The sequence below is a fragment of the Dama dama genome, chromosome 15 (assembly GCF_033118175.1).
Source record: "Dama dama isolate Ldn47 chromosome 15, ASM3311817v1, whole genome shotgun sequence".
NCBI classification, from domain to species: Eukaryota; Metazoa; Chordata; class Mammalia; order Artiodactyla; family Cervidae; genus Dama; species Dama dama.
The window spans coordinates 67,042,409-67,061,332 of record NC_083695.1 but is presented as its reverse complement, the minus strand read 5'-3'; the positions used below and the strand labels follow the sequence as shown (position 1 = coordinate 67,061,332).

At 46.5% G+C, this 18,924-nt stretch overlaps 1 protein-coding gene across 1 annotated transcript in view; it reads right to left on the bottom strand.

Moving 5' to 3' along the window:
* Positions 1 to 3,389: 3,389 nt before the first annotated feature.
* Positions 3,390 to 18,924, bottom strand: part of CNNM1 (cyclin and CBS domain divalent metal cation transport mediator 1) — a 63,844-nt gene continuing 48,309 nt past the window's right edge. Inside the window, exons 7-11 of the mRNA XM_061163125.1 lie at positions 18,497 to 18,660; positions 9,693 to 9,849; positions 9,357 to 9,506; positions 7,192 to 7,293; positions 3,390 to 5,983 (exon numbers count right to left, since the gene is read on the bottom strand). Of these exons, the coding sequence (XP_061019108.1) occupies positions 5,904 to 5,983; positions 7,192 to 7,293; positions 9,357 to 9,506; positions 9,693 to 9,849; positions 18,497 to 18,660 (653 nt within the window). The 3' untranslated portion in view covers positions 3,390 to 5,903. The remainder of the gene's footprint in view (positions 5,984 to 7,191; positions 7,294 to 9,356; positions 9,507 to 9,692; positions 9,850 to 18,496; positions 18,661 to 18,924) is intronic.

The window sequence follows — 18,924 nt, the reverse complement described above, 5'->3', positions numbered from 1 at the left end:
ATAGCTTTGACTATATATAGACCTTTGTTGGTAATGTCTCTGCTGTTTAATATGCTGTCTAGGTTTGTCATAGCTTTTCTTCCAAGGAGCAAGTGTCTTTTAATTTCAAGGTTGCAGTCACCATTTACAGTGATTTTGGAGCCCAAGAAAATAAAGTCTCTCACTGTTTCTATTGTTTCCTCATCTATTTGCCATGAAGTGATGGAACCAGATGCCATGATCTTAGTCTGAGCCACCAGGGAAGCATCTTAGTCCTCATGACTACTACAGATAATCCGGAGGTACTTCACACCCACTCCTTACATGAGGCTGAGGCTCAAAGGACCACTGCCGGAGTCATGGGGCTGTCTTAGAATGGGAAGGTTCTGGGCCGGGGGTGGGGCACACAGCGTCTCAGCCTGGGGCTCATTCTGAGGCTTAGCAACCTGCAGGAGCCCCTGGAGCATAGGTACATAGCTGCTGCTGCTGCTGCTAAGTCGCTTCAGTCGTGTCCGACTCTGTGCGACCCCATAGATGGCAGCCCACCAGGCTCCGCCATCCCTGGGATTCTCCAGGCAAGAACACTATCCTATAAATCTTGTTAAGTCAGCAAGTCAGGAACACTCAGTGTTGGGCTGCATCCCACAGGCCTGCAAGCCCTGTACTTACCCAGCCTTAAGACAAAAACAATAAAATTTTACAGTCCTTTTTTTTAATTAAAAAAAAAAAAAACTGGCTGCATTGTGCTGTATGTGGAATCTTAGTTTCTTAACCAGGGATCAAACCTGCACCCCTTGCAGAGGAAGCATGGATTCTTAATCACTGGACTGCAAGGGAGTCTAAAATGCTACAGTCTTGAGGGCTGATCAAGATCTTAGTAGTCATCAGCTGCAGCCTCTCTCTCCCAATGCAAGGGTCTCTTCCGTGTTGTCCCTGACTCATCACTTTCAACTGGGCTGGGTTGGGGGTTGTATTCTTTCAATACTTGGTGAAACATCCCATTTTACCGATGGAGCATTTTCATTAAAGAGGTCTTTTACTTTGATCCAGAATTTGATTGCCATCTACCCTATCCCCTGGCTCCCCTCCTCCCTTCCTTTAAATGACACACACTAAATCTCTGGGTACTTCTGATTGATGACCCTTCAAATATTTGAGAGTAGTAGTTGGTATTCCTTGCTTTTGCTTCTCCATGTGAAACTCCACCCTCCATGATGCTTCAGTGTTTCTGCACAGATTATGGCTTCTATATCCTTCAGCACCTGGCTCGTTCCTTGGAGTCCTTCAGTGAACTTGTGTCGGTGCGTGACTGGGTCTGGAGGATGCGAATGGATATGACCTCACACTCATCTCTTCATTACCTTTCATTTTATTTTTCTTTCTATCAATGTTTGTTCTCCTTCCTATTTAAAGATGCTTGCCCTTCATAAGGGAATGAGAAAAACTGGAGTCCAGTGATTTCTACCTTCTGTCAATCTATCATTCTTCCCAAACATAGCTTTAAACTGACTTCTAGACAGGGGTGATAGGACCTCTAAGGTGGCAAAGATTGATTCATGAGGGCAAAAGAAGGTCTAAAATATTAAAGTGGTTTTGTGGTCTTCCAAAGCAAAACCCTACTTGACAAAATCTCATTTCTGGGTATCTTAATTTATCAAAATCTTAATTTCTCTTGTTGGGCAGAATTTGAATTGAGTATTTCTCTCTGGGGGGATTGCTAATGAAAAACCAGTTGGAAACACTTCTTTAAGCCAAAGTATACTTACCAAAGTGCTCAAATGTTTTTAGCATATAAAGAAGTCCCAATCTCATGAGAATCTGGCCTTCTTAATTCTCTTGTTACATGTCTATTCCCTGCAGTGTGTTCCTTTTTCCCCACTAGTGTTCACACGAATGGCCTTGGATAAGTCTGGGAAAAGCTGGCCTTAGCCAGTTACACAAGGTTCTTTACTGCAGGGCTTCTCCGTGCGCCTCTACATGTGGGCACACTTGTTTCTTTCTCAAAACCACCCTGGGAAGGAGCATGGTCCCTGGCCTGTGTCACAGTTTGTGAAATAGGTTATGAATTGCTCAAGGTTCCATGGCCATGAAGTGGTGAAGACTAGGAGCATGAGTGCTGGGCCGATCCTACCTTTGAAGTTCACATAGAACCCTCAACAAAATAGTTATTAGTATCATTTATTTAAGGTTTCCCTCATGGCTCAGATAATAATCTGCCTGCAATGCAAGAGACCCGGGTTTGATCCCTGGATTGGGAAGATCCCTTGGAGAAGGGAAAGTCTACCCACTCCAATATTCTGGCCTGGAGAATTCCATGGACAGAGGAGCCTGGTGGGCTATAGTCCATGGGATCGCAAAGAGTCGGACATGACTGAGCAATTAACATAACATAATTTATTTACTGTTAATGAAATTTAGGAGCTTCCCAGCTGGTGCGAGTGGTAAAGAACCTACCTGTCAATTCAGGGGACATAAGAGATGCAGTCTTGATCCCTGGGTTGGGAAGATCCCCTGGAGTAGGAAATGGCAACCCATTCCAGTTTTCTTGCCTAGAGAATACCATGGACAGAGGAGCCTGGTGGGCGACAGTCCAGGGGGGTTTCAAAGAATCGAACACTACAGAGCATGCGCGCACAGTGAACTTTACAGCCTGTGGGCAGCTCCTGGGAAGAATCCCAAGCAGTCCTGGTGCAGGTCACTCACTAATTGTCCTGTGTGCTGGTTGGAGACAGTAGTAGGTGAGAGATTCCAACCTTCCACAAAGTCCATAAATACTTCAATGACTGCCCACCTGTTGGTCGTCCCCTTGTTCCTGTCTTGGTTTATAACTACTCAATACGCCCTCCCTGCTCCCTTGTTCCTTTTCCCAGCCTCTGGTTGGAAATCACTGGAATTGGGCTACTTTGGCTCCTCTCCAAAGGGCCTGCAGAAGTGAGCCGGCTAGCACATTGCTTCAAACACTGGACTGGATCTGGCCCCTAAGACCTTGAACTTGGAAGGCACCCTGTCCAGTGCCTCGCAGACACAGGACTCCGAAAAATGCCAGCCCTTCTCATTTTCATCCTCATGCTCCTTTCTTGTCTAAAGTCACTCTCTGGCTTCTCATCTGGGTTTTACTTTCCATTTCTGAAATTTGTTCTTGCAAGATCTTACCCATCTGACATCCCAAAGCAGAGCATAGGGCTTTCCTGTAACCTTACCTGCAACCTCACACCTGGCCTTGAGAGGAGTGCCTCTTCAGGCAGGTGGCCCTCAGGTAAGGTAATTATGTGTGTGCCCCACCCCACCCTACATCTCAAAGGAAAACCACTCTGGAACTCTGAGATGCAGGGGCAAGGAAAACAGCCATAGTCCAGGAAAAGGATTTTTATTTTATTTAAAAATTATTTACAATGTATTGAGCCTTCATAAATACTTTATTTCAAAATCCTCTTTTTTTTTTTTTAACTTTTTTTTGTAACCTGAAGAAAATCTTGGGATGGGGTTGGGTAAAGGGGCAGGAGTGGTGACAGGCTCCTTAGGGATTTTGCAAAGAGACGGGTGTAAAGCAACAGCAGTGGCCTAAGGGGTAATGAAAGGAAGACTAGCCAGGCGGAACCCTTGGGCCAGTGGCCAGCTGGGCAAGAAGACTGCGTGACTGCACACCTTGTTTGAAACAGCATTCACCGGTTTGGGTCAGAGGCACCCAGCACCAAGGGCTGACACTTTGGCTGTTTCTGCCAGGCAAGGGTAGGTGTTGGGGGTGGGTGGTAGCTGTGAGTTATTTACGAGAAGTCATGCACTGCTGAGCCTCAGGCAGGGCCAGGCAAAGGATGTGAAGTCAATAATACACTGCTGAAAAAGGCAAAGTCCACTTCCACATGCTGTGCCCCTCCTGTCTGCAGACACCTGTTGGGGTTTGGTGGGGACCAAGTTACGTGGGTGTACGCTGTAAATACCATAGGGTATGCCAAGGACTTCTGACGACTTCCACTTGGTGGGTGCCAGCTTTCGCCACGGATTTGATGGACACTTGGGAAGACCATTTACAACTAAAAATCTGTCTCAAACTACCAAGTATTCACTTCATTCTGCATTGCAGAAACTCTGGGCTGAAAGTTCCACTAGTTAAACAGTGGATTTTAATACTCTGTGGGTCTGAGAACTTTTAGAATCGTATGAAAGCTTTAGCCCTCTGGAAAACACACATAAGAAGGCAGACACTAAATTCTGACAGAGTTAGGGGTTTCATAGACCCTCTGAAGTCCAACAATGGACCCCCTGGAGTGACGGACCCCAAGTTAAGAACCCCTGAGGTAAAGGTTCCCGTGGGTAAGCATTTTCTTTTGAGATGCAAATAACCCAGAGGAATTATCAGTCTCTCCACCCTCTATGTGATTATTGATTGAATGGGTTTGGGGAAGTGGGAGTAATGGTTTTGGAGGAAGATGAGGGAAGCCTGAGAATTACATCCCCAAAGAAAAGTTAGGGAATGGTTTTGAGATGAGCACTGGATTACTGGATTCCTGATCTAGGGAACCCAGTGGGTGGGATATACATCAGAAAGGGATACAGGTGTCCCAAAGACAACCTTCACTTCCTTCCACACATTCTGTAAGGCTGGCTCTGTGGTTTCTCATCAGTTTACTCTTCAAGCAGGTCTGTGCAGTCATCCTGCCATCTGGTGGTTATGCTTGGAATTGCACCTGTCCCAAGTGAAGTGAAGTGAGGTTCAAGTTGCTCAGTTGCATACGAAGGATTCTTTGCGACCCCATGGACTACACAGTCCATGAAATTCTCCAGGCCAGAATACTGGAGTGGGTATCCTTTCCCTTCTCTAGGGGATCTCCAACCCAGGAATCGAACCCAGGTCTCCCGCATTGCAGGCGGATCTTCACCAGCTGAGCCACAACGGAAGCCCGACATCAGGTGAAAATGGTGTTGAATGTACCAGCTCTCTCTGGTACTTTATTCAGAGATCTGGTATGTTCTAGGAATAAAGTACACTCAGCTGATTTGATGGAGTGGAGGAAAGGGTGGGGGTGGAGGAATGGACAAAAACAGAAGAGTGATTCTTCAATGTTCCAGTGTAATACACACTGAAGCTGCATGAGAGCTTGCATCCTTCTTGGCTGACCTGGGCACTCTTTGGCTTTTCATGGCTAAAACTTTTCCACATATATATATATATATTTGGAATTTAAAACCTGAAGTTCCATCTCTGGCTCCCAAATGGGTTTCTCTTCTCCTTGCTCCTCCTCTTCCAGAGCAGATTTACTGATGGACTGATGACTACTAATCAGGAGCCAAAACAGATGTGTCCCTGGGAAATACAGTGACTTGAGGTTCCATCTTACATTCTTTTCATTCCAGCTGAGACACACCTCCCAGGCTGCTGGAACCCTCTTCTAACAGGAAACTGGTCACCAACAGTTTTCTGTCCTGTAACGTCACATGGCAGCATGACTGAGTCCCGCTGCTCTAATGTTCTGGAGAAATTCTTGGTACGTCTCCCGAACTAACTCTCCTACCTGCTGCCCCAGCCTCCTTTGTTCTCACCTGCCAGTGGCACCTTTTGACCTAAGGGAAGCATGAAATATGGTGCCAAGGGACACCAAGGAACAGGAAGTGCATCAGGGGTCCTAGAGTGGCATTGTCAGCCTGGGGTCATTTCTTCTGCAGTCCCAGACTGTGCTGTGGACGAGATCATTTTTAGCATGTTCCATTGAGGCACCTCTTTCCGTCACAGCCACCGCAAGGCTCTGAGTCAAACTGGAGGTGATGAGAGAAAATCTGCCACACTGACGGCTAGGGGTGAAGAGGTGGTAAAGAAAGCAGTACGCTCTGTCACCAGTGGGAGGCCTTGGGGAGAAGCAGACGACGGGAGGATGGGTTCTCCCCAGAGCTCTGGAATCTCACGCCCCCAGTGGATGCCGATAGCCCTGTCATGTGATGAGAGGCGTTAAGTTGGAGTTCTCCTCAGAGGTTCTCTCTCCATCTGGTGACCTCTTCCTTTTTCGACCACCTGAAAAACACAGTTTCTAAGGGTCAATCTGTAAGGCTGGGAGAACATGAGTACTCTCTTGGGGGCCCAAGTGCTCTTCAAAATAGAAGCAGGAATGGAGACAAAGCCCTCGATAGTTTGGCAGTAGTCTGCATTGTCTCCAGGTGCTAATATCAGCATATGCACATCTTGAAGGATTAGAATGCACCTTCCACCTGAGATGACATCACCAAAAAGCTACATGTCCAGATTAGTGCCAATGGATCGAAGATTTCCTGGACGGGATTGAGTGAAGCCCACACAGTGTCCCAGGAGCATGCCTCCTCATCCCCAGCTCAAATGGTTGCCAGACACCCTCAGAGAGAAGACTGGTCTCACGGACTTTGATGTCCCTGAGCCAGAGGTGGTGGTTATAGCTGGGAGCCATCCCCAGGGACCTACACTCTCTAGATCAGAGGCAATCTCTCTTCTGCATTGGGGTATGTGGGGGTGGAAGGGTACTCTGTTTCCAGCTCCATTGTTTTTAGAAAGGAGTATTTTTCACCTTGTTCTCCCTGCCATGGACTTCCTTCCACAGAGGATATTGCTGTCCTTTTTACTGAGTTTCCTGAACAAAAATTTTCTTTAAAAGACCAGATTGTAAGTATTTTAGGTTTTGCACGCCATTTGGTTCCTGTTGCAACTACTCAACTCTGCCATTGTGGCCATCAATGACTAGTGGGTTCTATGATCCAATAAAGTGAAAGTGTTAGTTGCTCAGTTGTGTCTGACTCTTTGCGACCCTATGGACGGTGGCCCGCCAGGCTTCTCTGTCCATGGAATTCTCTAGGCAAGAATACTGGAGTGGGTTGCCATTCCCTTCTCCAGGGGATATTCCCAACCCAGGGATCGTACCCAGGTCTCCCACATTGCAGGCAGATTCTTTACTGTCTGAGCCACAGGGAAGCCTCCTTATTTTTTATAGGGATGGGCAGGGGAGGAGATCAGGATTTGATCTGTGGCCATGGTTTACAGACTCCTGCCCTAGACAACTACCCATTGAATGGGACAGATGCCCAAACTATCAAGGGTGCAGTACCTGCCCAAACCCCATTACAGGTTTCCATAATTGTACCTCACTTGGATTCCCAAAAGGAGTCAATGGTTTCTCCTTTAGGAGTAAGATCATAGCATGCTTTTCGTACTAACCAGCTGGTGGGTGGTTTTCATCCTGGTAAAGAAGTACTCACTCAAGGTTCTCAGCAACTTCTTGCCCATGGTTTCCTCCAAGTCGCTGCTGCAGGGGCTGGTCTCTGTGTCCAGGTTGATATGACAACATTCACTATCTGATGCTGAGAAAAAGAAAAGAAGAAAGAACACAAGCCTTTCCACCAGAACACCCAGGGATCCAGGTAGGGTGTTTTTTGCCAATGCTCCTTGGCAGGTGAAAGCTCAAAACCAGAGCCAAGGCAGTGGTGGCTGTAACATAGAAGGGATGTCCAGGAAGACAAAGGCTCTAATTACTTAGCAAGAGGCTTTTTAGGGCCACAAAAGGAACTAAGAAACAAGGGAAGAGGAGCAAGAATCCAACTCTCCAAGCACTGTTAGGTCAGACAGAGAAGAGAACATGAGCATTTCCATTCAGTATCTGCCAGATAAGAAGCACCTTGCAGGACAGGTCGGGTGTCACCTTCACCTTCCTCTCCTTGCATGGACCCTGGAAAATCACAGGGCTCAATAACAGCTAAGGTCATGTGCTCTCTTCTTCCACCAAACCCAGGGGGGATTCAGAGAGCTGCCAGATCTGAGAGCTGGAAAGGGACCCAGGCCCTGACCACCAATGCCTCTGAATCTCACTGTGGAGGCACATGGTGTGGTGGATTGGGCAAGTCATTTCCCTTCTCCAGGCGTAGGCCCTCATGTGTCACACGAGGAGGATGGACTGGAATAATCTCCAAAGACTGACCCATCTCCTCTGTTCTCATTCCTTTGATATCATTTCTTGCTACAGGTGTTAGCCATTAAAATCCATCATTCTAAAACCATCATTCTAAATTCAGGTCCTGGAATTGTGATTACACATATCCTAGATTTACTGAGTTAGCCACAAGTTCAAACATGTTGTCTCAACGACTTCAAAAGTCTATGAGCACTTGTCAGGTCACTGCTCTGGACCTGAGGGATCTCAGTCTTGTGGACTGGGGCGGGTCTGGAGGCAGGATGGGTGCTGGCCTTGGGGTCGTTGGTGTGTGTGGGGGTGCAGAATACATGGAGATGATTAGCAGGCAAGCATAGAAGGATCTCAGGACTGGTGGGACGCTGGGAGCTTGGAGCAACACTGCAGTCAAGACAGGAGTATTCAGTGTCTCCATGGGAGGTGCTATGATCTCAGAGATCAGGACAGATCCTACAGACTACTGCTAGTCTCAGGGGCTCAAAGAAGGGGAAGAGCCCTGCCGGTAAGAGCAAAGGCTGGCCTCAGTTTCCTAATCTATGTGCTCAATTGCTCATTTGTGTCCGACTCTTTGAAACCCCAAGGATTGTAACCTGCCAGGCTCCTCGGTACATGGGGATTCTCTAGGCAAGAATACTGAAGTGGGTTGTCAAGCCCTCCTTCAGGTGATCTTCCCAACCCAGGGATTTAACCCGGGACTCCTGCATTGCAGGTGGATTCTATACTGTCTGAGCCACCAGGGAAACCCTTCCTAATCTATAAATTAGGCCTAATAATAACTTCCTAATATTTAGGGAGCACGGTACCAGTACTGTGATGTACCCTCCTATAAATGTTATTTCATTTCTGCTCAAAGCTACCCACCGTGAAGTAGCCACCATGATTTTTATCTATTAACATAAGGAAGAATGGGTTTCCTTGGATGTTCAGTGGTAAAGTACCCGTCTGCTAATGCAGGGGATGTGAGCTTGATTCTGGGTCGGGAAGTTCCCCTGGAAAAGGAAATGGCAACCCACTCCAGTATTCTTGCCTAGGAAACACCATCGTCAGAGGAGCCTGGTGGGCTACAGTCCACGGGGACGCAAAAACGTCAGACATGACCGAGCGACTGAAAAACAACAAACATAAGGAAAGATATCTATTAAGTTAAGGAAACCGAGTCTTAGGTTAGAGTAACTTGCCTAAAGTTGCCGAACTTCTAAATGGGGAAGCCAGGGTCTGAATCCAGGTGGAAACCTAGCTAACAATGTTCTGAGGATAAACTACCGCAGATCTGATGCCTGGGAGGTGCACAGTAAGCCTTAGTGTTCCTTCCCTGGTAGCATAAGGAGGTGGGGAGTTTTACGTGGGGGCTATGGTCCCAGACTTCCCTCACCTGGCTCACCTGGGGCCATACCAGGACCCAATGGCCTTGACCCATTCCCCCTTTACTTCCACGGGACTCAAGTTTCCCTCCCTGACCTGCTCTAGCGGGCACAGCGGCAGGAGACAGCGAGAGCTGTTGCGTGTTCTGCTCCTCAAAGTCGGTCATTTCCTCCTGGGTGAAGGCCATCTCCTCCATCCGCAGGTACACGACCTCGCCGGGGCTTCTCAGCCCATCTGAGCGGCTGCCTGGGGAGGACAGTAAGTGTATCACCCCCCTGGTCTGGAGGAGACCTGGGGCCCCCTGAGAAGAGACTGCAGCTCTGGGCGGGGCCGAGGAGGGAGGCGGGGCCGAGGAGGGAGGCGGGGCCGAGGAGGGAGGCGGGCCTTCTCCACCCCACAGCTGCCCAGTTCATCACCTCCCAACCGGCTTACACGGCAGGCTGCTCCGGTGGCTCAGGAGGGTGGCCGCAGGGTCATCCTTGGGAGTCTGGGGTGTGCCCCGGGTCGTGGAGGCCTCCATGTCGGGGGACTGGGGTGAGCTCTCCATGTGGCAGGCGGTGAGCGCGTTCTGGTACTGCTGCCGTGTGATCTGGAAGATGGAGGCACAGAGCTGGGTCGAGGTTCAGGAGAAGTTGGGCAGAGCCCTCCCTGGACCTGGCTCACCTTCCTGAGCTCAGAAGCACCACCGCTAAGGTGTTTTGGAATCTCTGGCCTTGGTGGCCTGGGATTCATGTTCTGGGGCCCAGCAGTTAAGGGGCAAAGAGGGAACCCCTTTTCCACCAGCGTTCTTCTGCTCATTTTTATTGGCTCTGGACTCTTACACCTGGAGGAACCTTCTCCTGAAACCCAGGAGAGGATGGAAGGCCCTTCAGTTAGCAGGCGGTTGCCCACAGAGAGGTTTAAAACACAGGCTTATGTTGTTGCCAAGGGCCCTCTTCCTAAAGGGCAGTCAGTGAGGACTCAGCAAGAACAAGATCCCCAACTTGTGTAGAGGCTGAAATAAGCAACCTCCATGTGAAGAACATAAACTTTGGCAAAACCACAGATGAAGTCAATTTATTACTACTGTTTTTTCTAATGCCTTGTATAATCATATAGGAATCTATTTAATAAATCCTTCAAGAAAGTAGTGCCAGGAAGAAGCTCCTTTCTGTAGATGCATTATATACTTCCTTATATTGAATGAGGACTCAAATATCCACTAGATTTCCTTTTTTCCCTTTTATGACAGGAAACTCACAAATCTATTTATTTGCAGTAACAAACTCATTTCTGATAGTATTTGCACGAAATTTGGCTTGTAATCTCAACTTTTTATTTAAAACATCATTGGGTTATTTATTTTTGGAAATCCTATATATTATTGGAAGTGCTACAAATATACTAAAGAGATGGAACTGATGATTCGATTTTCAGACATTGGTGAAGGCTCTAGTGCTAATGTTATGCAGAAGAGTTTGCTTTGGCAGACAGACATTGGAATATGAGAATAAAACCTTCCATCCATTCGGTGCATTATGGCTTACAGAGCACTCAGGAATGCATTATCTCCTTTGGGCACCATGGCTGCAAGGGGGTAAGCATGAGAGGTCCTGTGATGCCCATTTTACAAATAAGTAAATGAAGTTCAGAAAGGTTGGGGATTTGCCTAAGGTTTGACAGTTAGCAAGCCTTCAGAGTTCCAGCCCTGAGATGTGCATTCTACTTGGGAAAGTGCTATTCCTTCTCAGAGGCCAGGAGATGGAAGGCGAGGTGGGACTGTAGAACTCCAAGTTCTCTGAGGAGAAACTCCAGGGTCTGATAATGGGCAGGATCTGCCCTTGCAATCTGGGCATTTCAGTTTAAAGGGCCTTTGCTCTTGCTGTCCAGGGAAAAGCATCTGAGCTCATCTCTGTACATTGTAAACGCACCTGGCTGCATTAGGCTGCCTTTCACAAAACTTTAGGGGAGGTCCCTCCAAAACTGCTATGTTGTTTTGGGGGCCCATAGGCATCAGATGGGAGAAGGCAATGGCAACCCACTCCAGTACTCTTGCCTGGAAAATCCCATGGATGGAGGAGCCCGGGAGGCTGCAGTCCATGGGGTTGCTAAGAGTTGGACACGACTGAGCGAATTCACTTTTGCTTTCCCCTTTCATGCATTGGAGAAGGAAATGGCAACCCACTCTAGTGTTCTTGCCTGGAGAATCCCAGGGACGGGGGAGCCTGGTGGGCTGCCGTCTATGGGGTCGCACAGAGTCAGATACGACTGAAGTGACAGCAGCAGCAGCAGCAGGCATCAGATGACTGAAGAGAAGTAGGACACATGGTCTGAGCCAAAATTATTATCAAAACTCAGTCTTCTAATGTTACCATGGGTTTCTAAAAGTGAAGCTTTCTTGGGAGTCTTGAAGGTTCTCCTGGCTTAAACGACAGGAAAATGTCCTAAATGACTCTTGGTAAGCCCAACAAAGCACTTGATATTATTCTATTTGGGTTCTTTTAACTAGTTTAGATTTGGCTTCCAGTTTAGTTCCCTGGTGACTCAGATGGTAAAGAATCTGCCTGCAATGCAGGAGACCTGGATCAATCTCTGGGTCAGGAAGATCTGGAGAAGGGAATGGCTGCCAACTCTAGTATTCTTGCCTGGAGAATTCCATGGGCAGAGGAGCCTGGCGGGCTACATATAGTCCATGGGGTCCCAAAGAGTTGGACATGACTGAATGACTAACACTTTCACTTTTTCACTTTTAGTTAAAGACCAAATTATTCTTCACCTAAAAAATATGGTGTGAAACACACTGCCTATTCAAGACAAAGGCATTGGGCAATGCCTTGGTTACCTGCTCTAGAGAACTCACAGCCTTGCTTTCACAATGCTTCCTCTTTTAAGTTAGAAAAGTCACAAACAAATATGATGTCAACGAAAATGAAAGTTGCTCAGACATGTCTGACTCTTTGCGACTCCATGGACTGTTACCTGCCAGGCTCTTCTGTCCATGGAATTCTCCAGGCCAGAATACTGGACTGGGTAGCTGTTCCCTTCTCCAGGGGATCTCCCAACCCAGGGTTCGAACCCAGGTCTCCCGAATCGCAGGTGGATTTTTTACCATCTGCATCAAAGTGTCACTTTAAAAGAAATTTGAGAAGGCACTAGTCAAATGTATTCAGGAAATCTCCCCAGCTGCATTTCTAGATTCAAGCATCACTTTTTGTCAGTTCCTTCCTCCTGTTCACCTGTGAAGCCTCTTCTACCTAGCACAGTACTATCCAAGAAAAATATAATGTGAGATCACATAGGTAAAATTTTTTTTTGGCCAAGCAGCATGTGGGATATAAGTTGCCTTACCAAGAATTGAAATTATGCCCCCTGCATTGGAAGCACAGAATCTTAACCACTGGACCACTAGGGAAACCCCCACATAGGTAATTTAAAATTCTCTAGTTGTCAAGTTTTTAAAAAAGTAAAAGCAAACAGGTGAAATTAATTTTATATATTTCATTTAACTTAACATATCCAAAATGGCTTCACTTCAATGTGTCACCAATATAAAATAATTAATGAGGAATCTTACATTCTTCTTTGTATCAAGTCTTGGGAATCCAATATGTATTTTACATTCTAGCAAACCTCAGTTTGGATGAGCCACATTTCATATGCTCAACAGCCACATATGGCCACTGGATTCTGTATCAGACAATGACGGTCCAGATCAACTAAATAGCTCTGCCCAGTTTTGACAATCCAGCCTTGCATGGTCACAGTGTCCCCCTGCTTGCCAGCACAGAATCACTGGTCCGGCTCAGCCCCTCTTTTACATTCCTTGAGTGCACCATATTCATTTGCCTTCCATACCCCTTCCTTCCTTCTCCCTTTTGGCCTTGCCTTCACTCGCCTTTTAGTCTTTCCTAATTCTTAAAGGTCCAGTGCATTCTCCAGCCAATACAGTGCTTAAAATAAAGTGTCATATGATTTCATAATCAATTAGAAACTACCCTGCATTGGTCACTGTCATTTGACTTATGGTTCTTTTCCCCAATTATATTTCTTGAGTACAGCTCATGATGCCTAGAACCATTGTTAACTGCTTACCAAATACTTACCGATTGGCACCAAGCGAATGAAACCACTGTTCAAAGGACACCATGTTCTTATTCTCTCTTCACTACTGTAGCTACCATTCTTAGCAATAGCTTGAGTTCAAGTTGTCTTTTACTCTAGCCAGTTAAGAACTCAAGTGTCCTCTAAATTACAAAAGAAATGGAGATCAGTTGACCTTGAAACTAACAGGAGTTAAGGGTACTCTTTGGGACATTTTGACTTAGCAGTCAATGCATCCAGAAGTTCGCCTTTCAGCCAGAGTGATGTTTCCAATCCTCTTATGATGTTCTGCTTACATTTTCAACTCTTGGGTGATTTACTCATCCCTCAAGGGCTTCCCTAGTAGCTCCTTGGTAAAGTATCCACCTGCCAGTGCTCGAGATGAGGGTTTAATCCCAGGTCAGGAAGATCCCCTGGAGATGGAAATGGCAACCCACTCCAGTATTCTTGCCTGGGAAATCCCATAGACAGTAGAGCCTGGCAGGCTATAGTCTGTGGAGTCGCAGAAGAGTTGGACACAACTTAGCGACTAAACAGCAACAGAAATTCATCCCTCAAAACACAATTTTGCAATTTAGAGGTTCTGCCTCCAGATGGTGATGGGGCATCTTGGCCATGGTTACACAATTCAGGCTATACAGCATCTGTCAAATGTTCTTAATTGAAAGGTGATATTAATATTTGTTGAATAAAGAATTCCTAAAAATTCTTTGGTACCTTCGTAACTTATTAACTCCTATTAATCATGGCTTTGCGGCTTCCCCGGTGGCTCAGTGGTAAAAAATCTGCTTGCACTGCAGGAGACTTAGGAGACAAGGGTTTGATCCCTGGGTTGGGTTGATCTCCTGGAGGATGGCATGGCAACCACTCCAATATTCTTGCTTGGATAATCCCATGGTCAGAGAAGCCTGGTGGGCTACAGTCCATAGGGTCACAAAGAGTCGGACATGACTGAAGTGACTGAGCACACACACACACACACACACACACAAACACAAACAAACACAGACACAATCATGGCTTTAATACCTTTCCCAGATACTCACTGGATATTGGATATACCTTTCTTTCTTATTTTATATTGAACTCAAATTACTCCTGGACTTAATGAACAGTTCTAGAACTTAGTCTGTTGGACAGGAAAAGCTTCTGCAGCCAGTCATAGGGGCTTAGGCCAGTGAAATCACCCTTGAGCTTTCTCAAAAACTCTTCATATTAAAAAAAAAAAGGTGCGTTTGAGGAGGTGAGTAAAAGAGCAACCTGAACATGGCCCTAAAAGTCCATTCAGTCAGGAAAAAAAAGTCATCTTATATTAAAAAACAAAACAGAAAAATCAAACCCTTAGGTTAAACAAGAGCTTGAACTTACAATGTTCCCTTCTGTAGAACAACCCATTGCAACTGAAGTTTTTAAGTGACTTGAACCACAAGTTGAAAGAGATTTCTGAATAATACTTTACTAGGTTTCTAGCCTTCCCTAAACTTCTACTTCTGACACGTAGCTTTATCAATTTCAAAATATCTAGGGAGACAAAAGGACCATGTGCAGTGATGCCCTGCTGCCCCAGTCACAGCAAGGCCCTCCAGCCTGAGATAAAGGATGACTGACACCTGTACCTGAGAATTGACCTCGGATTTGGAGTTCTCAGCACGCCACTGGCTCACTGTCAGGAAAGGGACTTTCCTTTTATGTTTCTTGTTATTTATAGAATGTTCCATTTGTTTTTAGGAGTGGATACATGAGATATGTGAGATCAATTTGTAAATTGTAAATCCTTACAAACTTAGTGTTGGGTATTCATCCTAACACATTCCATTTTGAGGAATAGCCAAATCCATCTCCTAAAAGTGCTCTCCAAGCTGTGCACTCCCAGAGATGTTTCAGAAAACTCTGGGCTTATCACAGTTGCTCATTAAACATGATGCCTCAAAATCTCCTTCACTTTTCTCTTCAAAGTCTCATATGGATTTTCTCGACTTATGATAAAAGTGGTGTTATGGACTGGATGTTTGTGTTCCTCCAAAACTCATGTGCTGAAATTCTAACTTCCAAGGTGATGGCATTAGGAGGTAGAGCCTTGGAGGTAGTTAGGTCATGAGCAGGGAGCCCTCATGAATGCGATTGATGCCCTTATAAGAAGGAAGCCTACTTCCTCTATCTCCCCATCTCCCTGCTCCTTCCCACCACATGAGGATACACAGAGAAGACAACCATTTTCAAACCATGATCTGGACTCTCCCCAGATGCCACCTGGATTGACCAGCACCTTGAACTTGGAGATCCACCTTCCAAGAACTGTGAGAAATAAATGCAGTCTGAGTCGCCCAGTCTATGGTAATTGTTATAACAGATCCACCTTCCAAGAACTGTGAGAAATAAATGCGGTCTGAGTCGCCCAGTCTATGGTAATTGTTATAACAGCTAAAATAGACTAAGACAAGTGGAAAGACCTGAGAAACGAACTTAACAAAAATTCCCAATGCACTTAAAACAGAATCCAGACCCTGTGCTCTGGCCTAAAGATGCCAGGTAACACTGCTACCCACACTCTATTCCCAACTCACATCAGCCTCTGTCTGCACATAATGTGCCAGGCCAAATATCCTCAGACCACCAAACTCTTTCCTGCCTCTGTCATTTCTATCTTGAACATTCTCTCCACAGTCCCTTCCAGGTCCCAAGAGAAAATTTCCTTTTCTCAGCCTGCTCTAATAACCATTTCTAAAGCAGCCTCCTTGCCAACTCTGCCCAGGCACTGTTTATCCCATGATCTATTTCCTTCAGAGCCTTCATCACTCTCCTAAATAACCTAGGTTACTGATGTGGTTACTTGTTTATCACCTTTCTCCTCCTATGAGCCTGGAAGCTCTAGAAAAGCAGGAACTCGCAGTCTTGTTGACCACAGTATCTCGTTGATGCCTAGACACTGCTGAGCATGAGCAAGCAGTCAGTAGATACCTGTTGAGCCACTGACTCATATCATGACCTTCAATTCCTTTTCCCACAAACCACGTGCCCAGTACTACCAACCACTGAGTTAGCACAGCAGAATGTCTCTCCTTCCACTTTTTCCTACCCCACTTCTGTGGATGGTCTACAATGACAGGGCTTCAGGGCTGGAGGCAAGAGGGAGGAGAATCGTGGGCTGTGGTTTTCTGAGGTTCAACCTCATTGTCACGATAGACTAGTTAAAGTGTCCACAATCATGCATACCGTGCATACTGTTGGATACTAAAGCACTTTCCCTTGGCTCCATCAGCTCTGATTTTCCTGAACTCTCTCAAAGCCCAGTGACTTGAGGGGTTGGACTCTGGAGACAGAGAGACTTAATCTTGCAGCATGCAGCTTGGTTCTGCCACTTCCCAGCTATGAGAACTTATACTCCTCAAACTCCCACGTGTATGTATGCTGAGTCACTTCAGTTGTGTCTGATTCTTTGTGACCCCATGGACTGTAGCCTGCGTGGCTCCTCTATCTGCAGAATTTCCCAGGCAAGAATACTGGAGTGAGTTGCCATCTCCATCTCCAGGGGATCGTCCTGACCCAGGGATCCAACCGGCATCTCTTATGTCTCATGTATTAGCAGGTGAGTTCTTTACCACGAAAACCACCTAGGAAGCCTCCTCAAGCTCCCACTTCATCTATAAAATGGGGATGACAGAGTACCCACCTCTTAAGGTGGTTGTGGGACTAAGTGGATAATTTAGATCAAGGACTTAAAGTGCATAGCACAGAGCACGCTACCAACAGTCATTACCCCAGCCCACTCCAGAGGTACAGCCCCTCCTCTGGTAACTAACTCTCCACGGTTACTTTTATCAATGATGTGTATTTTAGTTCAGGGTGTCTACAGAGTCATGGAACACAGAAAGCCAGTCAGCACACATCACCCTCAAATTATCAGGGTGAGTGTTCTGAACAGAAGGAAAGGACCTTCTCCCACCTTTGTGATTCAGCACACCATCATCTGGCCTGCAACCGGGATGACAGTCACCAAGTAAGCACGTTGGGTGTTTAGTTGGACTCAGGTAAATGGGTTCCCTTCTGATCTCAGGCCAAGTGTGTAATGATTTGTGGAATGCTAGCAAACAAAACCAACAAAATAAAACCTATCAAAGCAAGAGAAAGGAGGAAATCTTAGAATATGTTTGTCTAATATTAAACTCAGTGAGGGGTATGAAGAAACAGCTTTCCTTAATTACAAGGTGATAAGCATTGCTGCCTCTTTCATACTTGCAAAGTGATTCTCTTCAAATAGCTCAGTGACAGGGCAAGGTGGTATGATAATTACTACAAAGATTTTCAGCTAACATAACAGGCTGCATTGTGTTTTAGATTTCTAGATAATAATATGTGAAACCTTATACATATGTAAGATCATAGCTGGGATTCCCAGGTGGCTCAGTGGTAAAGAATCTGCCTGCCAATGCAGAAGACGCAGGAGATGAGGGTTCAATCCCTGGGTCAGGAAGATCCCCTGGAGGAGGAAATGGCAACCCACCCCAGTATTCTTGCCTGGGAATCCCCACAGAAAGAAGAGTCTGGTGGACTAGAGTCTGTGGGGTCACAAAGAATGGATCACCACTGAGCATGCATGGAGGCACCTGAGAAGTCACTATACACTGTATACTACTATACTGTTGTTGTTTAGTTCCTAAATCGTGTCCAACTCTTTTGTGACCCTGTGGACTGTAGCCTGCCAGGCTCCTCTGTCCATGGGATTTCCCAGACAGGAATACTGGAGTGGATTGCCATTTCCTTCTCCAGGGATACTCTACTATATGCTTGGTTTATTAATCCCCTGCAAATTTATCTTGAATAAACCAAATCAACCTTGTGCCAATGATGGGGCAATTAAAGGAAACAGTCCTGCTGGCAACTTCTCTCAGGCAAGCTAATTCCCTATCTCTTCCTGCCTCAGTTTCTCCACATGAAAAATGGGGAGACAGTCATGAACAACCAGGGTTCAAATGAACAAAGGAACAATAATAGTGACAAATAATGAACAGAATAAAACTGACTGGGGAGAAAAAAAAAAACTGGCTGAAACCAGGGCCTTTGGAAAGCCGAGGTATGGTGTTCACGCAGCATTCTCTTGGAACGGGGAACAGAAGGCTGCAGGGTGGGGGTGAGCGGAAGGACCTCTGCGGAGTTACCTTCACGAACTGCACGTCGCTGAGGATGTGGACCGAGTAGTCGGGCGTGTAGAGGTTGTTGCTGCTGCTGCATAGCTGGGTGTTGCTCCCCCCAAAGTCGCTGCGCTCACGGTTCGGAGACTCCGAGCGGTTCAACCCACTGCAGCGGGAAGGGGACCGGTTTACTGCAGATGATGAAAGAGGAGATGTGGGGGAAAGGCAAGGAGGGTGGGGTGGGGAGGCAGTAGGGGGAAAAAAAGAGGGAGAGAGAGGAAGGGGTGCTGTTTACTGAGGTCCCACAGGACATTTAGGTTATGGCAACACGGGGCCCTCACCTCTCCCCTCAGAGCCCAGGAAATGCCCTGCTGCTCCATTTATGAATAACAAATTCAGACCCCTGGGCTCCACTTGGCTCAGGCTCCTTCCCTCCCCATGACCTCTACCAGCGG